This window comes from Hesperophylax consimilis, chromosome 29, assembly GCF_061612785.1.
Source record: "Hesperophylax consimilis isolate HC1 chromosome 29, BYU_Hcon_1.0, whole genome shotgun sequence".
NCBI lineage: Eukaryota > Metazoa > Arthropoda > Insecta > Trichoptera > Limnephilidae > Hesperophylax > Hesperophylax consimilis.
This window is the reverse complement of record NC_142864.1, coordinates 17,424,900-17,444,300: the sequence shown is the minus strand read 5'-3', so window position 1 is coordinate 17,444,300 and position 19,401 is coordinate 17,424,900. Positions and strand designations below refer to the sequence as shown.

General features: G+C 37.5%; 1 protein-coding gene across 4 annotated transcripts in view; it reads right to left on the bottom strand.

Annotated features, from left to right (window-relative positions):
• pan (transcription factor pangolin) overlaps positions 1 to 19,401 on the bottom strand; it is a 430,403-nt gene that overhangs the window by 200,827 nt on the left and 210,175 nt on the right. For all 4 annotated transcript variants that reach the window (XM_089649145.1, XM_089649143.1, XM_089649144.1 and 1 more), the window contains one exon: positions 15,080 to 15,183. In XM_089649145.1, the coding sequence (XP_089505271.1) occupies positions 15,080 to 15,183 (104 nt within the window). The remainder of the gene's footprint in view (positions 1 to 15,079; positions 15,184 to 19,401) is intronic.

The window sequence follows — 19,401 nt, the reverse complement described above, 5'->3', positions numbered from 1 at the left end:
GTTCATCAGAAATAATGAAAATAAACTCCACGGAAAGATCGATTTTCTAGACCTGTTAGGGCCAAGTCATTACGCCAGGCCGCGCGTCGAATATTGTTTTTATGCGACTTCATCATTAAGGTTTCCACTTTATTTAAGAGATTTGATAGGGAAAATTCAACCGCAGGTCTGTCCAACACGACAGGCAGCACGTCGCATATTTTTGTGCGCGGCTGCTTCACTTATGTCTTTAAGATTCTGGCTATATTTTAGGGTATTGTCTCGTTTAAAGGGAATACTATCTGGAGGATTGAAGACAAAAACCATGAATCATGGTAAATGTGGTATTCGAGGTAAATCTCTAAGACGAAACTTAGAACAAAATCTTTTGTAAAGAGGTCCAATTGCAATGGTCCCAAATCGGATCCCTGAGAAATCCAAATAAAAGTGTCGTGAAGTTTGACTGTTTAACCATCCTTTACGCATTATGAACGATTGTTTTATAACCGGTATGTCGAGCCATCGATATTCGGTACCTACGATGTTTTGATATTTTTATTCGTTTGGTCGATGCTATGAACCACATCCCTGCCAAAATTGACTATGACCAACCTAACTCCAGTTAACGCGGACATGTGCCAGACAAATCGGTGGTGAAAAAAACGCTCCTTGCACATTATGTGCCGTTCAGTGATAAATTATACAAAATGAATTGGAAATTATGATGGTACAGATGATAGGATCGTTAAACGGATACACGCAAGGTGTGGGTGGTGGAACGGATCAACCAGCAAACTGATATGCTATAAAATAGAAAAAGATTGAAATAGAAGTTATTCATAAAATCAATTGAAATTTGCACAATACATGATTATTGTGAAGTCCTCAAAACGTATTCTGTGAAGGAACATGTAAAAGACCAGCTGGGTAAAAGCAAATAAGATAAAATAGTTCTTAGTTTGGCTATGGACATAACTATGCTGCTAAAGTGTAATGAACAAGCACAGAAAATTTATGAATATGGATTGTCAAGATAAACACAAGAACGAGCCGAGAACGTCCCATTATTTTATGTTACAATCAACAGAATCTGCAAGTCGAGGATGTATAGTAAGTCAATGTAAGGAACAAGGAGTGTGGAATTTCTTGCAGTCTTGCCTAATTGATTATTCTTTGCAGTTTACCCGCAAATTTAAACTAACTTATACTGGTTACAAATATTATTGGTTTCAGAGCCCGCGACACCTATCCTTTCAAAATGCTTTCTTTAAAATGAGATTAATAGCTAAATATATTGAATGAAACTTTAATAATTTTGAAGCGTCATAGAGATGATATTCCACAAAAAATGGACCACGTAAATTAAGCCTATAAGTTTAATTGCTTCGCAAGCTGATATTTCAAGCATTTTAGGAAGAATTTTACTCACACTAGCATCTTCGAAAGGAGATATAGCTATCACTTCAGGAATATGTTATACGAAAGGTGTAAAGCTGTTTCAAATAGGTTAAAGGTTAATTGCTAAGGAGACATAAATTCGTCTCTAACCCAAGAAAATGAGCATGTAGAGAAGCCACAGTAATAAAAAAATTGTATTATTCGCCCTGGTGAATTCTTGACCATAATTGCGACCCTCAGCGGCCGCCCTTGCAATTACTAAGGGTTGGTTGGTTGGAAATATTCAGACAAGGGATGATTGGGTTGACATCACGTGTAGTCTGCTAAGGTCGCCGGCCGACTACAAACAGTGGTGCGAAGATTAGAAGAATGATAGCAAAGAGGCTGGGCTCGTTATAATTTATGATTTTTTAAAGAAAGACCAACATTCTATAGTTACGTAACGTGTGTTTGTAACGTGACAATATTTAAAAACTCCTACTTCCATCGTTATAGCATAGTGGATAGTGTCCTTAGTGCAATGATGTGGACTTAGCTAGCAAAGGAATTGAATCACTCAGCTATTATATAGCATACTTTAATAATGAAATCAACGAAATAGACAATACGCGGCCTAACCGAATAATCGGCTGTGAAACACGACATAGCAAATAAGATAGCAAAATCCATATAATTGTAATAAAATAAATAAATGTAAATATTTTTTTATTACAAAGAAAGACAAACATTCCCGTGTTACGAGTAACCTAACAATATTTGAAAATCTTCTACTATCACCACAGTAAGCGGAAAATGTTACTTGTGTCTTGTGAATTGAACTCGCGATGCTCGGGTAGGAACCAGAAGCGATGCCCACACGGCCACTGACCGGTGAAATCATTGTATACCACACCTGTTAAATTAACCCCTCCATTCTCTCAACTTTTGGTGGCAATCACGTACACACACGGACATATACTCATTTCGCTGAAAGAGGATGACATTACAGCAATTAATATGCGATATAAACGACTGCCCTACCCGATCAGCATTTGGCGAGCGTGGTAGTGTTGTCAACTCCGGTTATTATAAACCAAAATTATGTTTTTAATGTTTCAAAAGACAATTTAAAATTGATATATTATAGTTTAAAAAAACCGTTATTTTATCTAAAATGACCAGCCTATATGTAAATAATATTATGTTTTTTTCTGAATCTGTTTGTAAATAGTAAAATAAGATATAGACTATGAATTCTTATCAAATTGTACAGCTCCCTTGAGGTGATTTTTCACAAAAACGGCACTCTACAAGTTATCCAACTTTTTTTATTATATTCAATGACGAAATGCGAAAATATTATAATTTTTATGAACACATGTTCTGACATCGCGATAACACATTCGTGTTTTACTGAAATTTTACTAAGAAAACTATCAATTCATTCGTTAAAGGCCTGCAATCCCGTTTTAACCGGATTACGAATAATTTGAAGAGATTATTAATAAATTAGCAATATTTTCTATCAGTAAATTTTCTGCGTGTGGCACGAACAAATCACGTACGACTACTGCTACATGGCTGTCGAAACATTGAATTTCTATAGCAATGTAAACCACTTCAAGCAACCAATTGACTCGAACATTCAAACCCATGAATGAAAACACACCCTTTAAAAATATAAACGAAATATGAATCTATAAAAATGAAATAATAAAAACAGGCTATAAAGTAACCCACCCTCCCGATATTATCCGAATAATTGGAGGCATATAATAATCGCGCACCGCAAAGGGGTGAGTAATTCATACAAATCGTTGAAACGAACGGGGTGGTTTCAGTTTTATAATATTTAATAGGGTGTAACGCAGTTCCGAATAAATTGATTATACAATTGATGGACGTCGTGTGAATAATGGCTTGGTAGTTTAAAGGAAAACGTAGGTTGCAGTTTTTATTGCCAGGGTTCAAACCTGGGTATAAGGTTCAGAAAGGAAAGAAATCAGAGCTAAACTTAAAACTAACCTTTTTAAATATATTCCATAAAGAAGAAATATTTCACCCACACAGTCAGCGACATTGTATATAACTAAATGTGTAAAAATGTAAGCAACCAAGAATTTTAAGGACATTTTATATTAATAGATTATATATATTTCTCTTTCAATGTCTTATGTATTTTATTATTTTTGTATTATAAAATGAAGACCTCAGCACGGGTAAGCCACCCAGTGAGGCCAACATTACTGGATAACTATGAAATTTAATAATTTTTTTTTAAATACAGGGTTTTCCAATATGAGGTGTTATTTTGAATAGCCCGCTATTTCGGTAGATGTTACTTTTGAAGCTGTCATTTTTTGACATTTGACAAGTAGAAACACCGCCATTAATAAAAATAGAACAATACACGCTTCAACAACGCATTGAAATTATTAAAATTCACTTGAGTGAATCAAATGCAAATCATCTTGAGTGATGAGGCCCATTTCCACCTCGGTGGCTTCGTCAACAAGCAAAATTGTCGCATCTGGGGCTCGGAAAACCCAAGAGTTATTGTTGAAAAGCCTCTCTATCCTCAACGTGTGACTCTTTGGTGCGGTTTATGGTCCGGCGGAGTCATTGGACCTTACTTTTTCGAAAATGAGGCTGGAGCAACAGTTACGGTGAATGGATGGCTATCGAGAGATGATTAATGATTTTTGTGACCGGAATTGGATGGTATTGATCTGGACAACGAAACCATTGATCTTTTACGATTGAATATCAAAATAACACTTGTTATTGGAAAACCCTGTACTATGTTTGGTGGTCGCGCTTTGGCCCAGATGCCAAAGGCTTAGAATAAACTTCCACGAACTATCCATAACAAGTCCAACAGAATTCAGGTCTAAACTAAAAACTTATAAAAGCGCTCTTATTTATTTATTTATTATTGGATAATTTGTATAGCGCCGCTTTTGTGAGATATCACCTCAGGGGCGCTTTACAGTTGATGCAGGTATTACAGAAAATATAAATATTACAAAAATAGAGTGAAGTTAAGTTAAGTAAAATGAAGTAAAGGAACAGGTGACACGAAGATAGAAGATGGAGACTCTGCAGCAAGAATCCCAGGTGGTGAAGAAACTGGTCCAGCTGCTGCAGCGAAAGAGTCCACCGCGTCCACCAACAGTGCCAGCACGAGGTTCGTCATCCGTCCAGGTATGTGTCTGCTGCTAATAAAGCGCTGACACACTATCCTCTCACAGATACCAGACCTTGGCAGCACCGCTGTGACGTTCTACGAAGATAGAAGATGGAGACTCTGCAGCAAGAATCCTAAGTGGTGAAGGAACTGGACCAGCTGCTGCAGTAAGAGAGTCCACCGCGTCCAACAACAGCGTCCAGGTATGTATCTGCTGCTAATAAAGCGCTGACACCTCACATAGATAAGAGACCCTGGCAGCACCGCCGTGACGTTTGGCAAGTCCATCATTTATCTCCATGTAATCCTGTTCCTGGTAATTGTTGAAGTGGTGCATTCTGTCCGCAATAAAAAAAAGCGACGGTTGGGTAATAAATTGCCCTGGGCTTAGTAAAAAACCAGTGTCCAAGCTTGCCCAGTTTCCGAGAATTTTGTTGAAAACATCTGGAGTGTATTTACCGGTCGCCGTTCGTTTCGAAAGTCCGATATTTTTGAGCAAATTTCAGAATATTCACTTTAAAACACTGCACTCAAATCACATATTATAAAGTTCTAATAATTATTAAGTTTATTTTTATTTAAGTTCAAATGTTGATGGATTGATTTTAAAAATAATTTCAAAGGGATGTTGCCTCATTTCCCTTGAAAATACTAAAAAAACACAAAGCGGTTGGAGGAAGCGTTAGGACGCGTCCTGCTGCCACGAAGGGCGCTACAATACGCTCTTGACTCATTATCCAATTATTTAGGTATGCAAATTTACAATTTATGTGATACTGCACTAGATTTTACCCGGAACCGGTAGTACTATGACTTATAAATTGGAAAATGTGAGGGAAGCAGAGAATAAACAGTATAAAAAATTCTAAGAAAAAGGAAATGGCTTTGAAATGGCTAATGTTTCGATTCTGAACGGTGGTCATTAAACTCCGTCAAATTATGAGTTTTATCCGATGCCAAGCAAAACTAGTAGGTAAATATCTCTGCAATATGGTCAGGCGACTTTAATAATCACATTAATAACATAATAACATTGAAAGAGTCCAACGCACATTTTTGTTCATGATTTTTACTACATTGTTGAAGTTAAGAAGTGACAGAAGAAAATTGGTAGACCTTATATTTTAATTAATATTATTTTTGTACTGTGACTGTCAGTAACTATCATATATATAAATGGCGCTTTTGCTGTTAATTCGTAATAAATGGCTGATGTTTTTATAATGCCTCTATTGAAGAATAAACCGAATGTAGGTAGCGCTAGCCAACACTGCTTATGATTCTGAAAACATTTGGGAAAATTTTGTTAGTTTTCAATTTTTTTTTTCATAATTAAAAATCAATTCCAACTGAAACTAATAAAAACTAAAAATATTCCAAAAATTATTCCATGATCAATATCAATCATACACCGCTCAAAATATTAACAAAAAAATCAACCCTTAACAAAATAATATTTTCCCATTGATGAATAAAACGGGGTGGAAATCGGAAGTGGGTAGCCAGAAAAGGGGGTGGGCGAGGGGTTGGATTTATCAATGGGTTTCCGGTCTGCGGGGCCTCTAATGGGCAAAACCGGGTATTTAGTTGCCCCATAAGGGCAAGGGGAGGGAGGACAGAATCGATATCGTCATCACGCCTCATTGAATGTCGATTCTGGTCCGCCTTATTAAGTAATGCCGGCGCTGTCATATTTTTCTGCCTTGTTAAGTACCGTAATAATGAAGGGATTGCATTATTAGGGTCGCAGGTTGAAATGGGAGGTGGTTAAGAAGGTAGTTGTGTTCTGGGATTTTGCGACGTCATTTTAGAAAAATAATAATTTTTAAACTGTCCAAAGAAGCGACACTAGCAGTCCACGTTGCAGAGCTGGTACCTACCCTGATGAATGTCAGCGAAGCATGGAACAGGCAGAGGAATGCTGAGGAAATGAGATACCTGATCCCTACATGATCGTAGAGATTCGCAAAGATTGCAAGGCTGATATGTAAAATTTCAACATAATATAGTTAACACTATAACAGACGACAGATTATGTCAAATATCGTCCGCCATCTTAAACTGTACCAAAATCGGTACCAAAATAAAACACGTTCTTTTTCATCCCGATTTACGTTACGTTATTTACTTATAAGTCCGGTTGTAAAAGTCAAAGGATCTCCCTCATCTGGACTCTTCCGATCCAGCAAGCCACGCAGCTGATGATGAGCAGACGCATTCGCCACCAAGTCATGGACAAACCTCACACAGTGAGTCACCAAACGTAGCGAACCACTTGGGGGTGACCTATGAATGGCAGAGGTGTTCCCGCTTCCCAAATCGAATATATTTGAAAAGAGTATCCACATGGAAACTGTACGAAAAAAAACATTGTGTAAAATGTGTGTGCGGCATGGATTTCTGTTAAACTATTCAAAATCTATAATGCGAGAAATACGGATATACGAAATGACTCATTCTGACATCGGCTCAGACGTAGGTTGTTAAGTGTATTGTACTTTCCGTTTAATGTGACGTTTCTTGATGCATTGCCGGTAATTGGCAAAGCAAGCAGGGAATTTTGTGCCCACGTCACATTTCCATACTGATCCTGACGAGTTCGGAGAGCTGGGACTGGTGCAATGTTTTCTTGCACACCCACCCTTAACCCTCAGGATGCCAGGGGTAAAATGCCACTCGATCGCCGTACACCGGCTGACTTTACTGTCGTAATAACATACTTATTTTTGAAAACTGATGTTTTTCTAAAATGTGACGTTTTACCATAAAATGTGATTATATATTTATAAAAAAATACATATCTATCCTACGTAGTTTCCCCAGGATAGAGGCAATGCCAACCGTATTATTGCGACACCACTAACATGGAATCGCAATTGTATATTGCCGTTCGCCGTATACAGAATTTGGGTAATGATTGTAAGGATATTTTTGACGTATTTAACGCATAAATCACAGGTCATAGTAGAATTTATATCGGCAAGCAGAACAACAAATCTAATTAAACAAACTGTATAACTCTGCTTCGACTAATTTCAATTTATTTATGGTCTATTCCCCATCTGCTATTTTTCTATCTTGCATTGTAAAGTAATTAGTATTTGTGATGTTATACTCATTTAGATGTTCTTTGTGTTAAAAACATAAACATGTAAAAGCACAGCTGGGTGTCAACGTCTCCGAGAATCTTTACTGACCATTAATACGGCCAAGGCATTTATTTACCAGATAAAATAAGCATATTTGAAAGTGACGAAACAAAAAGCTAGAATAATAATAATAAACACAATTTGGTTGCGAAACAACTAAATAAAAAAAACGTGTGCTAGAAGCATTTTTAAGGATCAAAACACCATAAAATCGAGGCAAGTGCTGTGAGCTACTAGAAAATCCACAGTGGATGTCTGGCACACTAAGGGTTAAGGTAAGAAGTTAAAGGACGTCTAGGGATTCATACAGGAAGGTGTTGATTAATGGTGAACTTGTAAATGAACACAGTTAAATGACGTAGGCATATGTATGAGGGACGGATTAAGCTAAAGATTGTTGGTCGGTTTCAGTAGTTCAGTGATTTTCGTTTTTTTTTTCCAACTTGTTTTCAATTTCAAATAACAACAAAAATCTTTCACACATCGTCACTGGTCACTTCGAATAATAGCCCGATCCCCACCACGAACTTCAGATCAATTCAGAAATCAGAAAAATTCAGAAAAAAACTCCAAATTTCAGAATTTCAGATTTTTTCAGAAAGTCAGAAAAAAACTCTCTATATATAGATATTCTTAAATAAAATAGGTACTAAAAAAGAAAGACACAAATTCCCTCGCAACGTTTAAACTGAAAATATTTTAATTTGTCCTACCACTATCATTATAAGTGGAATAGGTTGCTTGTGTAATGAAGGAATAAACTAAAGCAGAAGAGTTCAAATCGCGACGCCGAAGCCTGCTTGAAAACCCAATGCATTTTCAACACAGCTACCCGCCAAATACTAAATTCAAATCGATTATATACTACATACAACGTGAACTCGTCATTTAAGTGTAAGATTAGCAACAAACTTTTGCTATTGTGTTCATTTTGGTTGTAACACCATGCCTCAACCGCGCAAAGCCTTCGGAAGCGAAACAATTGCGTTAAAATAACTATACCTAGCGGGAATGATTTGAGATTTTCACGGCCATAATATAGTATTATAGAAGTTAGCAGTCCACAATGGAGTGCTGGTACCTACCCTGATGTATGGAAGTGAGGCATGGAACTGGCAAAGAAAGGATGAAAGTAGATTGAATGCTGTTGAAATGAGATCCCTGAGGCGTATGTGTGGTAAAACCATGTATGATCGTGTGAGGAATGTGGATATCCGCAAAGAGTGCAAGGCTGATGTAAGCGTAATGAGTAAGATCAAGAAAGGGACGCTTAGATGGTTTGGGCATGTAGAGCGAATGAGCGAAGAAAGGAGTGTAAGGAGAATATACGATGCAAATGTGAATGGTAGCAGAAGTCGGGGACGCCCGAGGAAGACATGGCACGACCAAGTGAATCAGATACTTGAGTCGGGCCATGTCAAGAGTCAGAACAATAGAAGAGTATGTATGAGACGATGTATGAATGTGAATGAGGCAAGGAGTGTGTGCCAAAACCGAGTTGTTTGGCGGTCCGTCCTCTCTGCCTACCCCTGCGGGGAAACGGCGTGATGGTTAGTTAGTTAGTTAGTTAGTTAGTGATTTATTTTTGTGGTATTATGTCGTGCCGCGCTACCTCCTTCATTAGGCAACGTTTCGGACAGCATTACAGTGTCACAGTTTTGCATTACATGCACTCGCAATACAGTACACAAATTTCATTTCAGTACAAAGTTCTATACATCTTTTTTGGCCTGAAACCAAACACACTTCGAAAGCGCGACCAAAATTTTTATTTATTTATAATCTTTGGGAAATCAACATTTGATTTTTATCATTTTTTACATTATACCAATAATACAACCAATTAAAGATTTCCTTGTAACATTTCTTGAATCTATTTTAGTCCTTACGAAATGCAAAGAAAGGGACTCGGTTCAAACATATTTCAATACTAGTGAAGGAATAAATTAATAATGGCATTACCAATTACACGTGTTCCAATTTAATTATGTCCTCTGCGTTCGAGCTGTTCATAAATTTCTCTAAAAGAAAATGAAAAGTGATAATCTCAAGTGAACTCCCAGGTAAATATGGTCCAATATCAATATATTATCTGCCTGTACGGAATGTAAATAAGATAAATTGTAATATATGTCCATTAGTAGCATAAGGTTCGTTGATCGAATTCATTGTACATATAGTTTTGTATTAGTGATCGACGAACCGGTGGATGCAATCTGTTACCCATAGTTGATGATGATAGTTAGTCTATTCTATGGTTAGTGGTAGGATATATCATTATAGAAATATATTATATATTTGTACAGGGCCCTTGGGGTGATTTTTTTTGCAAAAACGGCGTTATAAAAATTATGCAAATATTATTTTTATATACGTACAGCAGAACCTATCTCCCAACTTCCTTTACTTTGTAGTATTATATACTTTTTTCCACGGTATTTCAGAGCACAAAAGCAGAATTAAGTTAGTGTAGTATTATATAATAAGAGTTGAAGACATAATTTGGTCCAGAAAGTTCCGCTGCTCACTAGGGGTCAGATATAATAAGAAAAAGACCTCTCCAAAATAACAAAGCCCAAAAAAACTCAAAATACAAGAAAGCCTTCTTACGCGAATGCAGCAATCAAAATTTCTCGCCTCTTTGAATAGCCGAAAATGGCGCACCACTAGAAACACCTTATCATTAGAGGGGGGGGGGACTCTCAGGAATAGGGGGGGTCGAGACCTTTTCCACAAGTGCCCTTAAGCTTTATGGAAATTTCGGGGATACGCAAGGTGCACACCCTTAACATTTTGAAAGAAATGAGAATTTTTAATAACAAAAGTTGTTTCTTAAATTGTTCATACGTAAAATGAAATATTTTTTTGGTAAACTTTCGCCTACACAGAGAAAATGACTAAAATTTAAATAGCAAATGCAAGGCGATTTTTCCTAGATAATATATTTTTGCTGTAACGCAATTTTCATGAGCACGTGTTCCGAAATCATGATAATATATTGGCAATTTACTAAAAGTTTATCAGGAAACCTGTTAATTCATGCGTAAGGACTGCAATCCCGTTTTAAACTGGAATTACCAATAATTTGAAGAGATTCTTAATAGTTTAGCAAAAGTAATTTATTATCATTATTATTTGAAACATTACATAAACTTGTATTTGTTGCATCTCACAATGTGACACTTTTTATTTAAATATTGCACAAGAGTTCCAACTGCTCCCAACCGTTTCGAGCCATTGAGAGTAATGCTACCCCAATTGGGATAATGTGTTGTAAGGCTGAAGGCAGTGGGGAGGGGATAGAAATCAATAAGAGGAAGGTGGAGAAAGGTTACCTGACTATTCATATCTTCACCAAGCCCGGCTAAAGTCTTTTCAAGCAACATTTTCATTCTGAATGGTTAGTCTTTCACTAAGCCAGTACCGAGAGTATCATCCACTCTGGATATTGTTAATATTATTTAAAATAAATTAATTGTTGCACATTTATTTTTTTAAAAGTGAATATATTATCTTATTTATGTAGCGTTTCCCTAACGTTCCCCTACCCCCAAATCGTCAAGAAAAAGACGCAGAGAAGAAGAGAAGCGGTGAGAAGAGTAGAGGAAGGTGGGGGGGGGGGTTGCGTAATGCGCCGAAAGGTTTATCGGAGCATACGTAATGAATTTCTGTAGTGGGGTCACCCCCCTCGGCCCGGGCGCCGCCGGGGCACCCCAGCGACCCGACTGCCCCCTCGAGAGGGGACGAGAAAGCACGCAGCGTCTTAAGGTACAGCTACCAGAGAATGTTCAATTTAGAAGAACCTATTGAAGATATTTTGTTGTGTAACTAACTAACCATCACGCCGTTTCTCAGCAGGGGTAGGCAGAGAGGACGAAACACTAAACAATTGGCACACAACCCTTGTTTTGTTTCCATGACCCGACTCTATTATTTCATTTTAATTGCCGGCAACCCGGGCGTTTATTGCAATAACATAATCATATACAAACAAGTAAGTAACCCGCCTCAGTAGAAGATTTCTGTTCTGAGGCGGGTACATATATATATGTTTACACATACATACATAAATACGCTTACATGTATATATACCTATTAATCAATATGTACAAATACATTCATACGAGTACTTACACATATATTTACACATACGTACACACATACAATCACATACGTATACTCATGCATGGAAATAATCATAAAAAAATAAGTATACAAAGTTTAAATAAAATATTTGGATTTGGTTCACTTGATTGCCATGTCTTCGTCGGGCGTCCCCGATTTTTTCTATCATTCACATTCAAATCGTCTAAGCGTCCCTTTCTTAATCTCACTCATTACGCATACAACAACCTTGCATTTTTTCCGAATCTCCACATATCTCACGGCATCATACATGGATTTTCCACACATCAGCCTCAGGGATACATTTCTACAGCATTTAGTCTACTTTCATCCTTTATCTGCCAGTTACAAGCCTCACTTCCATACACCACACCAGGGTAGGTACCAGCACTCCATTGTGGACTGCTAGTTTCGCTTCCTTGGACAATTTTTTGTTAACGCTAACTGCTTTCAGTCCTCCATTAATGGAGTTACCTGCATTTACCCTTCTTTCAATATCTCTGTCAGCCTTCCCATCTCTCGTTAACATACTTCCTAAATACAAAAACTAATCCATCTGCTCTAAGTATTCCTCATTCACGAATATATTGAACACTGTTTTCGTACTCTCTCTTTCAAACTGACTCTAAATGACTTTAGACTTACTTATGTTCATCATTAACTTCATCCTAGACACGAGAAACTGCAGATCTTCTATACTGTTAGCAATCATCACCGCATCATCAGTGAGACAGATACTTGAGTCGGGCCTTGTCAAGAGTTAGAATAATAGAAGAGTATGTGTGAGACAATGTATGAATGCGAATGAGGAAACGAGTGTGTGCCAAGTACGAGTTGTTTAGCGGTTCGTCATCTCTGTCTACCCCTGCGGAAAACGGCGTGATTGTTAGTTAGTTAACAACTTATAAGGCAAACATGCTATAAGGTTCTATAAGGTTCCAAATTTAGTGTAAAGTTAAAAACTAAATTGGTAATGAAAAGAGATATCTAAAGAAAATTGTTACCAACAATTACGGCAGTAATAACAATAAAACTTGTAAAATTTCAATCGAAAACAATATTCGAAGAATTTGAGAACCGCTTATTTCTTAAATCCTCTCAAAAATGTCCCCCAGCCGAGAATTTCCCTATCCTCTAACCCCCCCCCCCCACATTTTCCTTCCCTTCCCCAGCCTTTTCCCGCCATCCCCTCGATAAGGGTGGGCGCCCCATACCCACACTTACAACTAATACCCGAGTATATAAATGCGTGCTGGGCGAAAACCTGTACCTCCCCACATCGAGAGTAGAACCTTTCTAGTATGAGACTGCAAATACCAGACTCAAGAATAGTCGTAAGGGTTGAATAATAACATGTTATACACGGTGTCTGGAAACTAGTGGCACAAGCGGGAAACCGGTAAATCTAGAACTACAACCTCAAAAAAAAAATACCCTCGATCCGAGCAAGTTATTTCTATTTTTCCCGCAAATGAAAGGTTTAAAAACTTTTTCAGCCCGGTTGTACCGATATAGCAACAGATTTCTTTTAAATTTAAACTTAAAAATCGTAAATCTTTCTTTATTTACTCAAAAACGAAAGCTCTAATCAAATCAATTCAGTTATATTTATTTTGATTTTACTATGTTCTGTAAAACAACACAATCGGGTGTAATAAAGGTTTTCTAATTATCAAACGTCCTTTACAACAAACTGTTCATTTTTATAGTTTTCGACAGGTCGGTGGCTGAGTTGACATCGCGTTTAGGTCCCACCCAGTAGAAGTGTCTTCAATTCCTCGGCTGGCTAAGTCCTCCATCACAACACAAGCAACATTTTCCGCTTACTTTGGTGGTAGCAGAAGATTAAAATATTGTCAGGTTATTCATAATCCGGGTTTGTCTTACTTTAAAAAAATTATAAATTTATAATTATGGTAACAAACTTACTTTAACTACTACAGTGACTTATTTTTGGGAAATTATGCCATGTTGCGCTACCTCCTTCTCCAGTCAACGTTTCGGACACATTTACGGTGTCCATCATAAGGAGAGATATGTAAACGAAGATTTATACAAAGTATTTCATAATCATATAAAAAAGATAGTTGAAAATTGGACAAAGGCGAACTCGTTTTGAATATTCAAATAAAACAAATTAAAATACTGCAATCTCTTAGTCCCCGCCCAGTGACTCTTTTGAGAATTCAATATTTAACGAAAATGGTCGAAGACGAAATTCTTGGGTGCGGATTACTTCGCCAAATATCCTGAAAATTCCTCGCTGAAATTTCTGCTGAAATCTGCGGAGCAAATATTTGGTGATTTCGTCTTGAAAATTTCTTTTATTTATCGGCGGATTGGAGAAGAGAATAAATAGCGTCTGGATGTATCCTTGCGTGAAAGGGGAGGATTTAGAAAATTTAAAAGAATTCAAAATGTTATAGGGGGTGTTCCAATCAAACTTAGGGATGATTGCGAGTGCAATGGAAAGTGTTCAAATCGAGATATTCAAAAAGGTCTTCATTCTCACCGCACATTTTTATTGGCTGCTATCTTTATGTATGATCGCAAGATCCAACCCGAACTACATGCAATCTAGACAGTGTCTTAGATAAATATATATTATTTTAATTTTAATGTGCGACATCTTTTGATTATTTATGCAACTCTAAGATGGACCTGACAATATTCCTCTTACTACCATCATTATAAGCGTAAAATGTTGCTTGTGCATTGATGGAGGATTAAGCTAGCAGAGGATTGAACCCGCGATGCTTGGGTAAGAATCTGGAGCCTTATACCGCTAGTCCAACTAATGCATCATTTAATTTCTCAGTAACTTAATATAATATTAAGAAAATGGTACGTAAATAAACAAGAATATGGTTCGAAGGAACCTTAACAGCCGTCCAATTATTCGTCAAGGTTCGATTTCTTTTACAATGCAAAAGCAGAAAACCACATTTAAAAGACGCTTGCAACACGTTAGGTTCTATATGCATAAATACACAATCAACCACAATCTACACATCTACCCTGATGTTGGGCTCTGTAACGCTGCCGATAAGTTAGCTAAAGAAGGACAATTCGCAAAACAACATAACTCAAAATTAATCACGTTAATCAACTAAATATGTATATAATTTTCTATAATAATAAGATCATTGCAAATAAATGATTAGGCAGTGCAATATCTGAGGTTCTTCTCTTGCAGCAGTGTATTTTTATCATCCCTTTATAGTAAAATCCATCAATATGTAGAAGGGTTTGTTGGACTCACCATAGATACGGGTAGGGGGTGTCCGGAGGCTCCGTTGGGGTAGGGATAGGGGGCCATCAAATACCCCATGTTGAAGCCGGCGTGGGGGGGCGCTTCTAATTTCCCTGCAAACATAAGAAAAAAAAGGTTATTTTTTTAAGAAATGCACTCAATTGGCGCTGTTCACCACATATAACAATGTCACCTAAATTATTCACGCGGTTATTCATCAGTTAGTTATAGCCACGTTTGAGAAATAGGCAGTTTACAAACCAATGACACTGCATAGTAACAATGTCACGTAAATCTCCAAAAGCCCATGTGAATAACAATACCTGGCTGAATTAATGAAAAATCACCTGGAGAGCAGTTTACAAACCATGACACTACATAATATCAATGTCACCTAAATTATTCACGCGGTTATTCATTAGTTAGTTTTAGCAATGTTTGAGAAACAGGTAGTTTACAAACCATTACATTACGTAATAACAATGTCACCTACATTATTCACGCGGTCATTCATTAGTTTGTTATAGCAACGAGGTATAAACAGGTAGTTTACAAACCATGACATTACGTTTTATCAATATCACGTTAATTATTCACGCGGTCATTCATTAGTTAATTACAGACCATTCATCAGTTAGTGACAGTTTACAAACCATGACACTACATAATAACAACGCCACCGAAATTCACGCGGTCATTCGTTAGTTCGTTATAGCAACGTTTGTGAAACAGGCAGTTTACAAACCATGAGATTGCGTAATAACAATGTCACTTAAATTATTCAAGCGGCCATTAGCACACACTCCTTGCCACATTCAAATTCATACATCTTATCATTCATATGTACTTTTCTATCATTCTGACTCTTAACATGACCCGACCCAAGTAATCCTCAGACGTTCCCGCCTTCTTCTACCATTCACCTTTGCGTCATATACATATCTTACACTCCTTTCTTCGTCAATTCGCTCTACATGCTCAAACCATCTGAGCGTTCCTTTCTTAATCTTACTCACGCTTACTCAATACAGGATAACCTAGTGACGCAGTTTTTGAGAAACCTAAACTTTTTCTATTTATTACACACTACCTTTTGTTTGTATATTATTATTTTCTGTTGTTAACTCACCTAATATATAAACAAATGTACAATATGGACACTTAAGGCCTATCCGCACACAAAAGTGCCGGCACGTGACCGACAGTTCCGTACCGTACAGTACCGTGACGTGCTATTCGTACATGTCAGTACCGACACGGCACGACACGGCGACGCGCAGTGAATGGCGCAGGGATTAGTAGGTACTCTACGCAGCTTCAAGATCACAATTAGCAGCGATTGCTTTAATATATGATGAAGACGAAGAAATTAATGTGAGAAGAAGGCATTGGGTTCATAATGCGTGGAGGAAAAAAGAAGAAGAAGGAGAGTTCGCCACCCTATATAAACATCTGATGGATGATGAATCAAAGTTTTTCGAGTATTTCAATATTGTTCCACATGTTTGATTTAAAATTAAGGTCCATGTATTTTCTATGTGAAAGGTCATAAATTGCAGAATGTACACGGACCAATTCAATCAACTGTTCGTCGTCCATCTTGAAATACTGCGACCGTGTCAGTGAAAATATTGTCCGCTAGAAATTCACGTCCCGTCACGGCGAGCGTCGGCGCAGCACTGACATCACTGAACGTCACTGTCACTGACGAGTACGGATAGTGCCGTACAAAATGTATGCCACAATATCATTTTTCACTGACACTGATGGATACGTCACGTGTCGGCACGTGTCGGCACTGTGCCGGCACTGTTGTGTGCGGATAGGCCTTTAACAAGTATTCTTAGTTATGGTTGCAAATTTATTAAATAAAGATATATTTGCGGTTCTCCACATTTCTCACACGGTTTTATCATACATACGCCTCAGGGATCTCATTTATGCAGCATTCATCCTTCTTCTACCAGTTCCATTCCCCACTGTCATCCATCAGGGTAGGTACAAACACTTCAATCCTGTTTTTAACCATATTACCAATAATTTAAAGAGATTTTTAATAAATTAGCAACACTCATTTGTCTCCGTGTGATAACCGATAACGCAAAAAAAACTTAATAAATTGCATGAAATATCAGCTCAGGGGCGCTTTTCAAACAATGACACCACATAATAACAATGTCACCTAAATTATTCACGCGGTCATTCGTCAGTTAGTTACGGCACGCGTGAGAACCGATAACTCGATAATCACACCGGATTACAATTACTAGACACCGCACGGCAATATACCTATTATTATTACTACATGTGGCCGGGAACCATTACGGTCATTATTATGACAATTACTGTTGGACACTGGACATACCTCGCGATAGGTGCTCGCGTGGTTGGCGTATTCTAGAGGGAGACTGAACGGATTAATGCGGTTACAGTAAAGTTTAGATTTCAGATAGTAAGTTAGTGCTAGTAGCGGGAGGGTTTAGACCAGAGGTTCCCAAAGTGGTCTATATGGACCCCCAGGGGTCGATATCGGCTTGCTGGGGGTCTATGTCAGCGAGAAAAAAACTTGGGGGTCCACAAGATTCAAATGGGGGTACATACGAGCGGACCCCCATTTACCTCAAACTCAATATTTAGGAGTTCCGTAAATGACACATTACACCTAACACAAATAACACTGTTTACGTAATACTAATAATAATAATAGACTGAGAAATTACTTATTTGATATTTGTATGTTTATATATCGTAAAGTTGTTTATTGAGGTATATAAATAGAGTCTACGTTCCTTTTTTCGTCGGAATTAATATATTGAACCAAAATATTGCACAGTGGAAGCCGCTAATTTCCCTAGTTCCCCAACTTGTTTTGACATTCAACATTTAGATGTACTTCACACAGACTTCAAAACTAAGTTTGAAGACATTTTGACTGTGGAAATGGAATGTTGAAGAATCGGATATCATATGACAATAAGAACTGATCGGAATAAGCGCTAACAAAGAACTTAAGGGGCAGTTCTGTAGGGCCAGCTACAGAAAGAAATTCCCGTTGCTTATCCTGCTCCATTTTCATTTGGTGTAATACCTCACAAGGGCGCCCCTGACTGCACAATGCAAAAACAGAGGAACTATATCGCCACCCGGTTGTAGGGTAGGCAAGGGAAGGGAATCTTTTTACGAAAAAAATAAATGATCACATGAGACGTTAATAGTTTTAGAAAAATTCAATATTCGGCAGACAGGAGGGGGTCTACGGAAAAAAAAATATTTGGCAAGTGGTCTACGGGGCAACAAAGTTTGGGAACCTCTGGTCTAGACGGACTCCGTGGTCTAGGGGGTAAGACTCTCGACTAGCAATCCGAAGGTCGCGGGTTCAAATCACGGCGAATTTGTTTTATTTCACAAGTATCGCCCGTATATATGGATTTAGTCGTGTTTGGTTACCAGATCTGAATAACCAGGTACTTCTTTTTCCTCATTTCCTTCCCCTTTTCACTATCTTCAGCGTCACAACATACCCCCATTGGAAATGTCTCACTGTCCCCAGTAGGTTGGGAGCAGTTGAGCGATATATACCTACATAAAAAAAGACAGTAAATAATTTATTATAAATTTAGCTTAGGTTTTTTTTTTTATATTCATCGAGTTCACATTGCAGCTTATTGTGGTATTAGATATGTTTTAGATTAGGTAAATCCGAACAGGACTAGAAATTTTCTTTAAGCCCCCGCATACCCAATTTGTACCGATTTATAACAAGTTAAATCTTTAAGTTCTTATGTTCCAAAAATATATATACTATTTTTTTAAGATAATATCTATACTTTTTTTGTTCAAACGAGTCGTGTTTTATTAAATATTTTCACCATTTTCGCTTAAGGCAAAGCTTGCTTATTTATTTATTGGACAATTTGTATAGCGCCGCTTTTGTGAGATATCACCTAAGGGGCGCTTTACAGTTGATGCAGGTAATGTTAAATCACTATTTTGTTCAATCTTTATAACCAAAGATATTAGAAGAACGAGATATGCTATGTTGGCCGCCGGACCGTAGGCGGAGTACTACCTAATGAGGGTACTTTGAATACTATCGGGACGTGTACGCACAGAAATCTGTTCTATTTATTAGTGCGGATACCTTAGCGTAAGCGAAGGTGTGCAGTAGTATTGGTGAACAAAACCGGCGACACTGGGCAAAACAATTCCACACAGTATGAACTGCTCATAGCACATCTCGTTCTTCTAATATCTTTGTTCATAACGAATTGGTTTACATTATGAGTACCAAAAAATATGCTTTAGATAAATTGAAGGTTTTCTTATCGTTT